The 16,308-nt window shown below is 42.6% G+C and overlaps 1 protein-coding gene across 2 annotated transcripts in view; it reads left to right on the plus strand.

Moving 5' to 3' along the window:
• The window catches only part of LOC137299367 (zinc finger and BTB domain-containing protein 7A-like), a 130,025-nt gene that overhangs the window by 22,915 nt on the left and 90,802 nt on the right, over positions 1-16,308 (plus strand). The window contains exon 2 of one of the 2 annotated variants that reach the window (XM_067968060.1): positions 16,111-16,231. The exons of the other annotated variant lie outside the window; for it this stretch is intronic. Coding sequence (XP_067824161.1) covers positions 16,143-16,231 — 89 coding nt within the window. The 5' untranslated portion in view covers positions 16,111-16,142. The remainder of the gene's footprint in view (positions 1-16,110; positions 16,232-16,308) is intronic. 2 annotated transcript variants of the gene reach the window in all.

The raw sequence follows: 16,308 nt of genomic DNA on the forward strand, positions 1-16,308 counted from the left end.
AAGGTTTTGAAACACTTACTTTACTATTGCAGGTGTTTTCTTTTCCCTGCTGTTGGTGTGGAATCTACCTCCCACCTTAATCCTCAAAGTAAAGTTTAACCGTCTTGGACACCCCTCCGCCTCAGTGTATTAGGATTAGTCATTTCAGATCACAGGGGCTCTGAGGCCCCAGCCATGCTGATGAGCAGCAGTAGAATGTAGACTATGTCAGGGTGGTTTCAGACAGAAAGGTGTCTTGCAGCTTTTATTCAAGTGGACTATGTTGGACCAGTGAATACTTCATAGGAAGAAACCCACCTGATCACCACATTGTTGAATTTTTCTTTTTTCAAAAACGAAAAGCAGAAAGCTGCTGGGTTGGGACCATTGTTACTATGAATAGAACTTAAGGATGAAAGTCAGCAACTTCAAAAGCATGTGGGTTGAGATGAGGCAGGCCAGACACTAAGGTGGGATCATGGCTTGAATTCTGAGATTTGCTTTGCTGACCATGAAAATTCATCAAATTCCTTATTAATTTTAATAGTGTGGGGGGGGGGGGAAGTGGCCTTTTATTTAAAGAAAATACAAATATTCGGTGTCTGCTTTACTTCCCACTTAAAAATGCAGACTATCCAGTCAGAAAGCAGATGGATGGTGGCCCTCAAAGTGGGTCCTATTAAGGGACATTCTACGCAAGTGAAATGTCCATCACAAGGAGCTTTGAAGCTTGCTTCTGCATCTCATTTAAAGGGCCATCTTAGTTTGAGGAGAAAGAGAATCGAAAAGCTATAGAGCTATGCAGCTCCAATACATGCTGATTGTCCTACCTTTCAACTCTGACTGTTTCATACTAATGGAGTGACCCTTATGTCACACCAGTCTCTCGAGTACTCAATCGCCAGATATAGCCCAGGTTAGATAGAGATAAGTTTCCAGTGTTTTGGCATAACTATGTGCCTTAATCCCCATCTCAGATAAGCAGTCTCCAATGCATTGATAAGACCTTTCCAGCTGTCCTCATTGTCTATCTGGGTGAGACTGTCAATTTAGTATCACATTTTGTGGTCTGAACCTGACCCTTCAGGAGCTCAGCTGAAACTGCCAAAGTAACTTCAGTTAGGAGCCTTGCAGACAACAGAGAGATTTTGTTCACATTAAACACTGTACAACAGTGTTTAACTCTCTGTCTGCTTCTAATAACTGCTGTTTCCAGCCACACTGCTGCTACACAGATCCAGGTATGAAACTGTTGTGACTGAGGAGATGGTCATCTCCAATTTTGGAAGACCAAAGTAAGGTGATAATCTGAAGTACAGTGTGAAGTATTTGCTCTTCAGTCTCTGTACTGTTTTTTAAAATAAAAATGCTATAATTGAGCTTTGGAAGGGGAAAAAAACAACCAAGGTTCCTACTCTTAATCATTTATAAAGTGACTCCTGATGGAAAGTGCCTTGTGTATGGGTGTCTAGGTGAGAACGGGATTATCACTTGGCAGTGATGCCCCTCTGAATCAGGTAATCTGCCAACATTCACTGAGGGGAGGAACCAGAAGTTGGCATGGGCCTACGGAACAATATCTCAGCACCTTTTTAGAAGAGGAGGGAAAAGCATTCAAAAACATTGTCTCAAAACATAGTTCAGGAGGATTAAGGTTAACATGGTCGCAAAGAATACAGTGTAACTGTGCCCGTCCTCGGTTGTGAATATAATACTAACTGTTCAAGTTCCTGTGCTTGGAGGTAGATTGTCAGATTTAAATTCACCAAGGTCAGGGATCCACTGTGCAATGGCCAGATCTACCCGTGGTACTGTTGCTAGGAGAGCTGCTGGAGAGGGTGCTCTAGAGGACAGACCTGTCATTTGGAAATCTCTGCCTTGCAAGCCAGCGACTCTTGTTCGAATGTTGCAGAGTGACTGTATCAGAGAAATCAAGTCTGCCACCCTTTGTATGTTAATCATTTCTTCAGGACACTCTCTCCAGAGTGAGTTCCTCATTATAATTGTCTGCTGAGCTAACTCACTCTATCCATCGCTGTCCTCGGCCTGGCTCAAGTGCCCTCCTCTAATTGTAGTTTTGCAACCCAGATAATGCAGGCCCTTCTAGACACTGTTAGTAAATGAAAGCACTCGAGAGCAAGAGCAATTATTTTTTAATAAACGTTGAGAGGGTTTTGGAACAAGAGGATAAGTACTAGCAAGGATCTGGTGGATTTGAATTGGCAGAGGGTGTCATAATGAAGCACAGCAAAAGTTGCACTATCCCTTAGTTGAGCACAGCCATAACTGACCATGGCCTGCAGACGGTTTCAGAATCTGCAGTTTAGGGAGGGCTCCGAAAGAGTCAATTCCGCCCATTGACTCATGCTAGAAAGTGCATGTGTGTGGACAGAAGCAGGCCCTTCGGTCGAAAAGTCTGCCTACCTTTGCAGTGTATGCTCAAAGAGGAAGAATAGCCATTTGAGCGAGATGCTGGAGGATACGAGCATCTGTGGAACCTACTCTGCAGAGAGTCAGTGTCTTCAGGAGAGGAGGGGAGAAACATTGGAGGGCAGGCAAGATGTGGGGAAGACATGTTGCATCAGCTGTGGACATAGGAAAAACTGGACAGGTAGCAGTAAGGGGACATTCAAATCTCTAGCAACTAGAGATGAACAATAAATGCAGCCTTGCCAATGTTGCCCACATCCTGAGAATAAATTTAAATAATTTAAAATACAGGTCACCAATATCTCATTTCTAATTAGAAATATCATTTTGCCTGCACCGGAAAAGCTAGTTTCAAATGGTATTGTTTTTGATTAAGAGCAGCTATTAATCATTTGGAATGATCGTGACCAGCTTCACCGCTATGTGATGATGTCACTGCTAGTCGACAGTATCTGGATTATCCTAGAGCTCAGTACCTCTTATTTTACATTTTCTTTTTTAGCGATGGACAGGCGTTAACGCAGAAAATGCTCCATTTAATCACTGATAGAGGCTTGTTTTTACAGAATTGCAACCCCAAATTTTAAAAAAGAAAATGCCTAATGTTGACAGCATTAGCTGTTTCCTTGTGTGACATCAGCTGTTGGATCTCCGTAAACAGAAAATGTTGGGTTTAGAACTTGAAGCTGTGTAGACAAAATGAATTGCAACTGGGAGCTGCTTACCGAAGGAGTACATGCAAGAGAAGTCCAAGTTTTACCTGTTTTTAAAGAAAATTAAAAGTTGGGTACAAAAATGACAGTGATGAGCATTTGTGTTAAATTTTATTTGAGGCAGGAAAGTTTCCAATAAAGGGGGAACTGGATAGATATTTGCTAGAGAAAGTAGTTGAGGGGTATGAGAGATAGCAGAGTATATTCCCATCTATACCGCTTGGGTGTAAGCATTACCTGGGTAGAGTACAGTGGAAATTCGGGCAAGGAGCGCCGACTATTCATGTTGCCTGACCTTTTTTCTTCCCACTTTTTTTTAAAATAAAAGGAAAATCGGATAATCAGTTATGGGTGTGCAGTTTCCTCTCCCGATTTCCCCCTCTTCCCTGCCCAGGTGGCACAGACTAAATTGTGCCCCAGTGTATGGTGCCTTTGAAACCTTGGAATTGGCCAGATTGACTGCAGTGGTCACATTCGGTCCTTGTACATTCCTGTTTTTTTAATCCCAATCCAGAAGAAAGAAAGACTTGCATTTATATATCTTATCAAATGGTGGAGCAGGCACGAGGGGCTGAATAGCCTACTCCTGTTCCTATGTCCCACAGTTCCTATATAGCGCCGTTCATGACCTCAGGATGTCCCAAAGCACTTTATAGCTAACGAAGTACTTTTGAAGTATAGTCACTGTTGTAATGCAGGAAATGTGGCAACCAATTTGCCCAGAGCAAGGTCCTGCAAACAGCAATGACCAAATAATCTGTTTGTGATGTTTGTTGAGGGATAAATATTGGTCAGGACACCGGGGAGAACTCCCCTGCTGTTTTGAAATAGTGCCATGGGATCTTTTGCGTCCATCTGAGAGGACCGATGGGGCCTCAGTTTAATGTCTGAGCCGAAAGACAGCACCTCCGACAGTGCAGCACTCCCTCAGTACTGCACTGGAGTCAGCCTAAATTTTATGCTTAAGTTTCTGGAGTGGGACTTGAACCCACAACCTTCTGACTCAGAGACGAGAGTGCTACCACTGAGCGGCTGATCCCAATCTAGGCCTTGCTCAGTTAACTTGCCACTTTCTTCCCTCAGACCAATTTTTCATTAGTAGGGGTGAAGATCTCAAATAGTTGTTAGGTGCTATTTTCTTTAGTTTTAAAACAATTTGGATTTTACAGTTGAATTTCTGTACCTCACATACTGTATTTGGTCCCTGGTTACTTGTGTTTTGAATTTACTCCAGGATATAATTATACACTTCAGAAATTAATGGGGTTTTCTGTTACTTTTGAGACATGACTGTAGACCTTCATAAACTGATGTTAAACTTTCCCAATGAAATGTACAATGTTCTCATGTTTACATTGCTGAGAGAGTTTCCTTATCTGTCTTCACTAAGTTATTTCAGTGTCTCAGTAGTCAGGGTATTCTTTCAGTACCCTATGTAAATCAAGCTTTTTAAAAATTCATTTTGGGGATGTGGGTGTCACTAGCAAGGCCAGCATTTATTGCCCCTTGCACTTGAGAAAGTGGTGATGGCCTCCTTGAACCGCTGCAGTCCATGTGGTGAAGTTACTCCCCACAGTGCTCTTTTGTAGGGAGTTCCAGGATTTTGATCCAATGACCATGAAGGAATAGCGATATGTCCAAGTCAGAATGGTGTGACTTGTAGGGGAACTTGGAGGCATTTATATAGCGCCTTTCATGACCTCAGGATGTCCCAAAGCACTTTACAGCTAACGAAGTACTTTTAAAGTGTAGTCACTGTTGTAATGTAGGAAACGCGGCAACCAATTTGCACAGAGTAAGGTCTCTCAAACAGCAATGACCAAATAATCTGTTTTAGTGATGTTGGTTGAAGGATAAATATTGGTCAGGGCACCATAGTATTGCTGTGCATTTGCTGCCCTTGTCCTTTTAGATGGTGGAGGTTGCGGGTTTGGGATGAAGCCTTGGCGAATTGTTGCGGTGTGTCCTGCAGATGGTGAACACTGCGGCCATGGTACGCAGGTGGTGAAGGGAGTGGCTGTTTTACGGTGGTAAGTGGACTGCTTTATCCTGGATGGTGTCGAGCCTCTTGAGTGTTGTTGCGGCTGCACCCATCCAGGCAAGTGGAGAGTATTCCATCAGATACATATCACTTTGAGTGAGTAGGTTTTGAAACCACCTGTGCTGAGTTAGGTAAGTGACCCAATAACTCTCCGGGTCTAGTTTACCCCAAGCAGAGTCGAAACTCTCCTGACTTTGCTCTGCTTGGCTTGGCCTGGAAGATCACTGTCCCTTATTCCTCACCGGCTTACGCATTTGGCTCTGATTGATTGATTGTCAACTTCAAGCTGAGCTGGAGTGAGACTGAGAGATATCCCACTCCCACCCATTCTTGAGGAGCTCCATATGTTAAAATGTGGCTTTGTTAAAATAACTTCCCTGAGTGCTTGCCAACTGCATACTAGGTGCATTTTGACAGGAATCTTATTTTTAACATATTTGACAAACTCTAAGTTACTCTGGTACCATACCAAGCTAATGAGTAGGCTAAATACTTAGGGCCTTGATTTCAAAATGGCAGTCATGGTGATTTTAACGAGGCAACAGATCAGAACAATTCTTCCCCAACCCCCTCCCTCTTCCACAGGAACAGATTATTCTTGAAATCAAATCACAAAACGTTACTTACTTTAAAATATAACTTCTTTAATACCACTTTCTCATTTATTCATTTGTCTCCCACTAGTAATGATTTACCAAATAACCATCTCTATCAGGTCCTCCGGTCTTTTTCTCTTTGGCTTTTTCAAAGCCCACCGTTCTGCATTTTTCTCAATGCAACCTTCAGGAACATTATCTCATCGTTTTCCTGGACATTCTGCAGTCCTGTGGTCTGAATGTTGACTAACAACTTCAGACTGCAGTTGTTTGTTCCATTTTCTTTCCTGTTCCTCCCATCTACCTGACACTTCACCCCCCTCCATTTTGAAGTTTTCTTTGTTTAGTTTTCCCATGCCCTCTTACTTCCTTACTTAGCTATTTTTATCCTTTTTTAAAATTCTTATCAAGGCAATGAAAATTAATTGAGATTTTTGTATATCATCCATCTCTTTCTAGCTTTAAAAAAAACTGTTTTGAAGCCATTAAATCCATTAACTGCCTCACCGTGACAGGAGACAGCACTCCCGATACTTTGACTTCTGCCTGTTTTTCTCTTTCTCCCACCCCCTGTTTTGTTCCATTCTATAAAGAGACTTGTTTATCTCCCAGTTCTGATGAAGGGTCTAAAACCTGTCTATTCTCTTCTGATAATAGATCTGTTTGTTTACTGTGTCAGCTGGTCCCACCATTGACTGAATAGAGCTGGCCCTGCAGCATTACAATCTCTCATCCTGGGCTTGATTTGGGCTCTGGTCCCATAGGTAAAGGCACTTGTATGTGAGTCGCTTTGCCAGCCTTGCCTTGTCCCCCTTGGCACTAGATCAGCTTGTTTTTAAACGAGACTCTGAGCAACTCATCGTTCTCGAGAGGTAAACCTATTTTTCCTATTTACCCTGTTTACACCACACTCGTGCTAACTGCAGTTCTCTTGCAGAAAGTATTGTTTAAATCTAGCTACCACATAGAAGGCATTGGATGCTTCTTGGTAGGCAACAATGCAAGCAATAATCTAATCGAGAAGGGTTCTGACTGTAGAAGGCCCAAGAGGTTGCTGACTAAGCATAGTCCAGGAGTTTATGGCTATCCTCTGAATCCCTAATTGGGTTACTGCTGTAAATTCCCTAGGATGGTTCTGTATTGGCTGTCAATACAGGGCAATGAATTTCTCTTCTTTTTCTGTTCTAGTTGTCTCTAAGATGTTGCATGATGGGATTTCAAGCAACAATCCAATCTGTGATATGTTTAATACTTCAGGATATATATATTATATATATATATATATATATAACCAACCAGGCGTCTGTCGTGCGAGTGATCTCTTGGCACTGAGGATAGTGAAGCTTCTCCCACTCAGCTGCTGCAGGTTTGGAATACATTGGCTTTACTGCATTTTACATCAACCATGCCGCCATTCTACCCGCGCCTCACCCTTGCCCCCTACTCAATTTTAGAACTGGGTTTAAAAAATGGCAATCATTAACTGTGTTGAAATTGGGGGGGGGAGGGAGAACTTTTTTTTACATGGAAATGAGCTGTTCAGCCCAGCAGATCCATGCCAGTGTTTATGCTCCACACAAGCCTCCTTCTTCATATAAACCTATCAACATATCCATCTATTCCTTTCTCCCTCATACATTTATCTAGCTTCCTCTTAAATGCATCTATGCTGGTCACCTCAACTGCTCCATGTGGCAACGAGCTCCACATTCTAACCACTCTCTGGGTAAAGAAGTTTCTCCTGAATTCCCTATTGGATTTATTAGTGACTCTTTTATATTTATGGCCCCTACTTCTCGTCTCCCCTGCAAGTGGAAACATCTTGTTTACGTCTACCCTAACAAACCCTTTCATAATCTTAAAGACCTCTATCGGATCATCCCCTCAGTCTTGTCTTTTCTAGAGAAAAGAGCCCCAGCCTGTTCAATGTTCCCTGTTAGGTATAACCTCTCATTTAGAAGAAGGATACCAGTACTCTTTTTTTTTTGCACCTTCTCCAGTGCCTTTTTATAATATGGACACCAGAACTGTTTACAGTACTCCATGTGTGGTCTAACCAAGTTTCTGTACAAGTTTAACATAACTTCCCTGCTTTTCAATTCTCTCTAGAAATGAACCCCAGTGCTTTGTTTCCTTTTTTTAGGCCTTATTAACCTGCGTCGCTACTTTTAGTGATTGTTGTATCTGTACCCCCAGATCCCTTTGCTGCTTGTTACCACTTTGTAACACAACTTGATTGAAACTGACTTCAATCAGTTGGGATAAACTGAGTGTGTCCTAGCCAAGGCACCTGTTCTTCTTTTACACTCTTGTCTTCCTTCATTACAACACACCTTGGAACCAAACACTTTGCTTCCCTGCCTTCCACCTAGTCAACAGGACCCATGGGCAAATTTGTCAAAGATTATAATTTGTCCTGGGCCTGTGATAGGCTAGGCTGTGATATTATCTTGCAGGGCCAGGTTAATTTTTAAAATTATTTTCATTTAGTAGATTTTCATTTATACATTGATTTCCCCAAGACAAGGTAATCTACTTATGCTGTGGACATTCGTCTGGACAGAGATGAAACTGCTTTATACCACAACTTTAGCGCCTTTAACGTAATAAAACACCCCAAGGTGCTTCACTGGAGCGTTATCAGACAAAATTTAACACTGAGCCACATTGATATGACAGGTGACCAAAAGCTTAGTCAGAGGTAGGTTTTAAGGAATGACTTAGAGGAGAGAGGTTTAGGGAGGGAATTCCAGATCTTAGGGCCAACGCAGTTGAAGGCACGGCCACCAATGGTGCAGTGAAGGAAATTGGGGATACACAAGAGGCCAGAATTGGACGAGTGCAGAGTTCTCGGAGGGTTGTAGGGCTGGAGGAGGTTAGAGATAGGGAGGGGCGAGGCCAAACAAGGATTGGAACAGGATGAGAATTTTAAAATAGTATCAAATGTAGATCAGTGAGCACAGGGGTGATGGTTGAGCGGGACTTGGTGTGTTAGGATGAGCTCAAGTTTATGGAGAGTGGTAGGTGGGAGGCTGGCCAGGATAACAATGTTTGTTGAGCTGAAACAAAGAATGAAGGAAGACCTTCTATTTATACGGTACGTTATCACGTCTTTCAGAAATGTCTCTAGCATCTTTCAGAAATGTCTCCAGCATATCTCATGCAATTAATTACTTTGCAGTGCAGTGATGGTTGTTAAGTACTTAATTTGTTAAGTAGGTGCAGCCATTTTGTGCATAGCAAGTTCCCATAAACCACAGTGAGATTAATGAGCAGTTGACCTTTGTTTCAGAGAGGAATATTGGCCAGGACACTGGGAAGAGCTCCCTGCTCTTCTTTGAAATATCACTATCATCTTCGTTCTTCAGAGAACGGGTAGTAGCGTGCTTGATCAGACAGTAGTTTGTTATTGAGAATATACCCATTTCCCCATAACCTTCAACGGCACCACTGTCACCAAGTCCCCCACCATGAACATCTTGGGACGGTCACCATTTAGCAGAAGCTTAACTGAACCAGCCATATCAACACAGTGGCTACAAGTGCAGTGCACATCCTTGTGTATTCTGACAAGTGGCTCACCTGCTGACTCCCTCAGAGCTTCTCAACTATTTACAAGGGACGGTGCTGGAATACTCACTGCTCGCCTGGATGCATCCTCTCTAATCAACGATGCACTGTACCTCCAGGATGTGCTACCCATAGGATACACTGCAGCAACTCTCCAAGCTTACTTCAACAGCTTCTCCCTCTCCGCAACCTCTACCATCAAAAAGAACAAGAGCAGCAATGTTGTGGGACACCAACGAGTCCAAGATCCCCTCCAAGTCGCGTAACATCCTTACTTGGACATATATCGCCATTCCTTTACCTGTGGGTCAGTAGCCTGGAAATTCCTGCCCAGCACCATTACCACAAGGACTGCAGCTGTTCTGAGAGAGCCCACCACCACTATCTCAGGGAATCTAGGGATGGACAATAAATGTTGCCGCCAATATTTCGAACAATTTTTAAAAAAACTAATCAAGACTCATTAATTTTCAGTATAATCCAGTGCCTGCCACCATGTATCCTCTAACGTGATGTTAAATAGATTATAAAAATAACCAGACACCACAGTCCTGGAGTCTTACAACTGAGAGCAGTTTCACCAGAAGCCTTATGTTGGGTTTACAATTAGCAATACTGTTGGAACTGGGAATTTTGCAATGAGGGTGGGGTATAACAGAGATGATGGTGTGACAGACTTTGTAATGAGGATGGAATGTATATCTGGAGATAGAAAGCCTCATGATGTTGGATGATGAGTGTTGTAACCCTGAGCTCCATAATGAGTCTGGGATACACGTCGGAGGTAGGGTTAGAATGGGGGAGCCTTCTAATGAGGGTAGGTGTATCTCGGACTGTAAACTCAAACCGCCCATGGTACAAAAATCAAGAAACAGTGTGAACAGCAGGTAGATTGAATCCGTCTGATCTTCTGACATTGTAAATGAGATTTTTCTGAACCTTGTCCATATTGTCAGCCAATCGTCTGTCTGAATCAATCCCATTCTGCCTACTCTTATTTTCTCAGTTCGTTGCAAGCCAATTGGCTAAAACTTTCAGTAAATCAAAATGTTCATCAAATGAACAATTTGTAGAATAAAAGAAAATGTCCCTCTTTTTAAAAAAAAAAATAAACTAATGTCTTCTCTTGACCCCAACCCTCTGTTTAGCCTGTCGTGAATTTGGTATGTTATACCGTGACCAAAACATTGGGCAGCCCAGCATCTTTCCTGAGGCGTATTAAAATTCATGTAAATATACTTAATGCTTTTAACTGATGTCCTGTCAACAGTTTGTAAGTGATTTTAAAATTGCGACAAGGCAGGCTGGGTAAAACGTGACATGCGGGATATGTGCAGCTGACCAACATATGTAACCAAACAGTGTGGAAGGGATGCTTGTCTGTTGAGATACACCAGTCAATCCTGGCCAACTTAGCCCCCTCACCTCCACTTTAGAAGGTGTTGACTCCTTGATGGGGTACCATTTCTTGTGCACTGCTGGTACATTTAGTACTGAATAGCTATTATTCATCCTTCCAGTGCAGGGACTTCTCCTCCTGCTGTCCTAACCATAATTCATCCTTCAACCAAAATAGATTAACTGGGCATGCAAATTGGCTGCTATGTTTGTCTTCAAAACAGAGCCTACTCTTCAAAAAAGTGATTAATCGGCTGTGAAGGACTTTGGAATATTCTGAAAAGTGCTAACCTTATGCATCCCCTACTTCCTTTGCCCCACCATTGGCAGCTGTGCCTTCAGCTGTCTAGGCCTTAAGCTCTGGAATTCAATCCCTAAACCTCTTTGCCTCTCTACCTCTCTCTCTCCTCCTTTTTAAGATGCTCCTTAACCTACCTCTTTGACCAATTTTATAGTCACCTGTCCCAATGTATCTTCTTTAGCTCCATATCAATTTTTGTCTGATTTACGCTCCTGTGAAGCACCTGGGGATGTTTTACTAAGTTAAAGGCCCTATATAAATGTGAGTTGTTCTTGTTGTTGAACTCTTAGTTAAACTCTGAGTCATTGAGGGAGCCCTGAACCTGGTGACTATGATATTTTAAAGTTTTTATGAAAATACTAGAGCAACCTCACTGTTTTCCTACTTTTTTCACCATGCTGTACTCTTATGGTGACGTCTTACTGTTTGTATTTTTTTTAACCGGCATTTAGAGACATAAACTGATTTCACCCCCCCCCCCCTTGTATTCCAGTGCTATTCAGCTTCTTTTGTTAGGTTCAGATTTTTTGCTCCAACTTTACACGTAATGTCGCGTAAATCCAGCACATACATGCTAGCATGGTGCAGTTTGAATTGTACTTCAGTTTGGCTCCTCTGCTTTCTTAGAAACTCATCCAAATAGATGACGTGGCATTGAAGAAATATTGTTGGCAAGGAGAGCAAACACACTGCTCCTGAAGCAAATGTGTATGATTAGCATTCAAGCTGCCTTACTTACCAGGACTCTTATTTTAAGGTGTCATCTGTGGCTCAGTGGGTAACTCTCTCTCGCCTCTGATTCAAATCCCACTCCAGAAATTTGAGCACATAATCTAGACTGACACTCCCAGTGCAACACTGAGGGAGTGCTGCACTGTTGGAGGTGCTGTCTTTGGGATGAGCTGTTAAACCGAGGCCCTATCTGCCCTGTCAAGTGAATGTCAGGGATCCCATGGCACTATTTGAAGAAGAGCGAGGAAGTTCTCCCAGTGTCCTGGGACCTTGCTGTGTGCAAATTGGCTGCCACATTTCGTACATTACAACAGCGACTACACTTCAAAAAGTACTTAATTGGTTCCTTCCATCCTTCCCTCCTTCCTTCCTTCCCTCCCTCCCTCCCCTGGGGCCTTCCTAGTCCGTATGGCTCAGCTATTCCCTGTTTGAATCAGCAGTGCTGATTGAAAGCACTGTGAACCCAGTCCCTCCTCTTTGCTTTGTTACATAAAGTTTATAGTCTGTGACACAGTACAGTCTGATCCTGCTAAACACACAGCTGGTTTGCCAAGCACATTTGTGTCTCGAATTGGTGCCTTTTCAAAAATGAGAAGCTTTAACCAAATAGAAAGCCAAGATTGGCAGCTGAAGCCCAATTAATTAATGAACGGCAAGCAATTCAAACAAAACAAAGTTAAATAATGCTTTTGCCGAGATGTAATTGGAATTAAACCATTTGTTTGGAATTGGGATTTTTATATTTAACCGCTCTGCTTGGGAGCATCTCTGGCGAGTCCTGAAGTAAATCAATTCATTGGGCAAGTGCAAATGATGTGATCTAAGCAAGTCCCAGGTTGGATCTCTAGTCTGTTTTGAGTTGCCTGGATTACTGCCTGCCTCCTGCTTCGCCAACAAGGGCCTGATATTTTACGCACTTTCCCCTACTACTCTCTGGAGTTCTCTACTGAAGATACTGTGCTTTGCCATCAAAAACCTAATTTTTTTTTTAAAAAGCTGGTCTCTTTTGCCCCCCTATATTCCTTCACATCCCATTCATTGCTCAACTCCCTTTTTCAAAGTGCTCTGAGATGTTTGTCTATGCGTGGAGTGCTACATAAATGGTAAGTTATTGATTTGAGGTGCTGAGAAAATGTTAAATGAGCTGCTTCAAGCTATAGTAGCAGCAACAAAAAAAATAGGAAATGCTTTGGAAATATGATCTGGGCTGAGAGGGGGTGGGTTCACAATATTTTAGATGCGTGTGGTAAATTTTTTATGTGAAACCTTCCTGTAATCATAGTTCCTTTTTATTCTTTTTACTGTGTCCACCTACCCTTCCCCTTATCTCCGCTGTCCTGAAGACAGTGCCTGTTGCTGGGGAACAATTGCACGAGCACCAGCTAACCTCCCAAGTGGTGTGTGGTTAGCCATCTATTCAACTGTAGGGGAGGGTATCGCAGCCAAGCCTGCTCCTCTTTCCGCCCACCATCCCCCCCACACGAGCACTTTCTAAAAGGCATCACTAGATAGATAGAGAGGAAACCACCCAATTGTGTGATTCCATGGTTGATGCCTGCCCTACTCTACCCATCAGAGGACTGCAGAGTCCTTTCCATGTGTTCTTCGGTCTTGTGTGAAGAACTTCCTGATATCAATCCTAACTTTGCCGTTTACTAGTTTGAACCTGTGTCTCCCTACTCTTTTGTCACAGTTAAGTTTGAAAAAGTGTTCCACATTTTTTTTTTATATACCATTTTATGTGATCTCCGTTCAAGGCTGAAGAACCCAGGTTTCTCTTGTCTTTCCTCATACTGATCCCTAGAGATCAGAGTTTGTGGCTCTTCTGTGTCCTGCCACCAGGGTCTTGACATTTCTCCCTTGAGTCCCGCTTACAAGAACTGTACACAGTAGTCGAGGTGCAGTCAGACCAGAACTGAGCTCAAGGTGTGTTCTCACCAAAGCACTGTAGAGTTTAATCATAACTTCCTCCAATTTGTACTTTTACTATTTTTTGCCTTTTATAGTTCACCATTCTATTGACTTTGTTGATTGCACATTTTGAGAGTAGAGTCCACTAAAACCCCTAGATCTTTTGACTTTCTCCTTAGCTATTTGAACACCATTAAAGAAGCGGGGAGAGAGAACCTAGCTCACATTTCTCCCCCTCCCCAACCCAGGAACACTGGGGGTGAAATTGGCCTTCAGCAGTAGCCCAAAACGGTGATAGCGAATCGGCAGCTGGTTTACACCCTGCCTGATTTTCTTTTCCACTGATTTCAATGTGGTGTAAAACAGCGCTGATTCGCTATTGCCCGTTTTATGCTTCATCGAAGACCAATTTCACTTCCACTGAGTTTAATATACGGTGAATATAATACAAAATCCAAAATTTTCCCTCTGTTAAGTTGCTGCTTGTAACCCAGTTGATATTGGGATTTAGAAGGGCTGTATATTGAAGAAACTGTACAGAAAGGCAATCTGAATTAGTACCTATTGACTTAACGCTTTCAAATGGTGATTTTTAAAAATTAAAAAGAGAGAACTTTCATATCGCACCTCCCACGACCTCAGGATGTCCCAAAGCGCTTTACGGCCTATGAAGTACTTTTGAAGTGTAATCACTGATGTAATGTAGAAAACATGGCAGCCAATTTGCGGACAGCAAGATCCTACAAACAGCAATGCAATAATGACCAGATAATCTGTTTTTAGTGATGTAGGTTGAGGGATAAATATTGGCCAGGACACCGGGGAGAACTCCCCTGCTCTTCAAAATAATGCCATGGAGTCTTTTATGCCCACCTGAGAGGGCAGATGGAGCCTTAGTTTAATGTCTCATCTGAAAGATGGCACCTCAGACAGTGCAGCATTGTTACTTAAAGTAATAAATTCTAGTACGTGTTTATCAATAAACTAAAGCTATTACCTCTGCCGTCTTAATCCTATTACCTCGCACTGTGTCCTGGATTAGAACTATTATGTTGGGTGTGGCCAAGATGGCTTGAATTTTTGGGGGAGTGCAATAAAGCCCCAGGCCGGTACTTTAGTACGTGAATGTGTGCAAATCGTTCCTGAGAATGCCCAGAATGTCGGTGGGTGTTTTACACAACCCGTGTATTGTGTGGTGCTGCCTTCAGGAGATCAGGCATCCATTTTGATCTGACCAGAAGAGTGTGTGTGTTTTTTTTTAAGTGGCGAGAGAGAGAAGGGGTGAAGAAATTTTTGCAAACATTTAAAGGGACATTGCAGCTGTTATAAAAGTCCTTTCAGGGTATTGTACCACAATTATGTAGGATACAATAATATGCTGTGAATTGATTTTAACTTTTTTTTAATTTTAAAGATATGAAAATGCCTTTGGTAAAGTAGAAACTGTAGCACAAATTGTCTGCAGCTGACAACTTGGTGTCTCAGTTCTTAAAGCAGGCTGTTCCAGGAACTGAGCTCGCCAGAAAAGTCGCCATTTGTGATGACGCTTCTCCTTTTTAAAAAGACGGGGGTGGTCACACAAAAACGACGGTTAAGCTTCATTGCACTTTAACCACGGTGGTGAGGGAATTGTAGAGGGGGAGGGGGGGCTGAGTCACACTGTCGTATTGCTTATACACTGCTGGTATGTTCTAGGGCATGTGCCACTCCACTCTCAGACAAGAAAATCGGGTTTGTTTAAGCCCGAAATGTATCGTTCGAGTGCTAGCAGTGTCTCCACATCTGATGCCCGTGTGAATCTGGTCTGCATTTGGCCATCTTTGTGCTTCAGGTCATGTTGTTACTATAGCAATGTTTCTGGGTGATTTTGGACCGGCCCACCAATCAATAAGAACAGCCCAGACAGCCAGCAGCAAGCTGGTGCTTGCCAATTTAACCCATGGCAAAACTTTTGAGTAGAGTCTTTTGAGACTCGAGACCCTAGACCTTCCACCACATAAAAGGGATTATCCATTTCTTTTTTTAAAAACTGGTGTGGGATTCCTACAAAATGGGGTTGGATGGATGGGGCTAGTTGTATGTTTTTTTTAAGAAAAACATTTGACTTAAGATTTCAGTGGAATTGCAGTTTCGGTGTGTAGGATCTTTCAATCTGTGAGAGTAAAAGCTTCCTTGTGTTAAAGGGTGTTTCTGTGTGTTTGGCTGGGAGGAGTCACTGAGCCTTGTCAGTGTGAGAGACCTAAATTAACCCCAGTGGAGATACAATCATTAACACGCAAGGTGCTGGCTGGGAGGAGTTACTGAACCTTGTAGTGCGAGGAACCTGAATTGGCACCAGTAAAAGATCGTCCTTTTTCCTTTTGGGTGCCTCAAGAGTTTTGCGATGTTTTTGGTTGATGTCAATTTGTGTCTGTTAATTTAGCTTCCTCGTACTGTCAGGTACAATTAACTCCTCCGGCTGGTTCTCCACGATGTCTTCATCCATGTTGTTGAAACAGAAATATTACAAAAAGATCAACTGCAAAGACCAGCAGAGAAAGCGAAATGCCAGTCATAAAATGTGAGTAGTTTTGTTTTTAAACTTTCTTTGCTCCTGAGTGCCACATCCCACTCCAACCATGTCAGGTGACCTACTCC

Source organism: Heptranchias perlo, chromosome 29 (assembly GCF_035084215.1).
Source record: "Heptranchias perlo isolate sHepPer1 chromosome 29, sHepPer1.hap1, whole genome shotgun sequence".
NCBI classification, from domain to species: Eukaryota; Metazoa; Chordata; class Chondrichthyes; order Hexanchiformes; family Hexanchidae; genus Heptranchias; species Heptranchias perlo.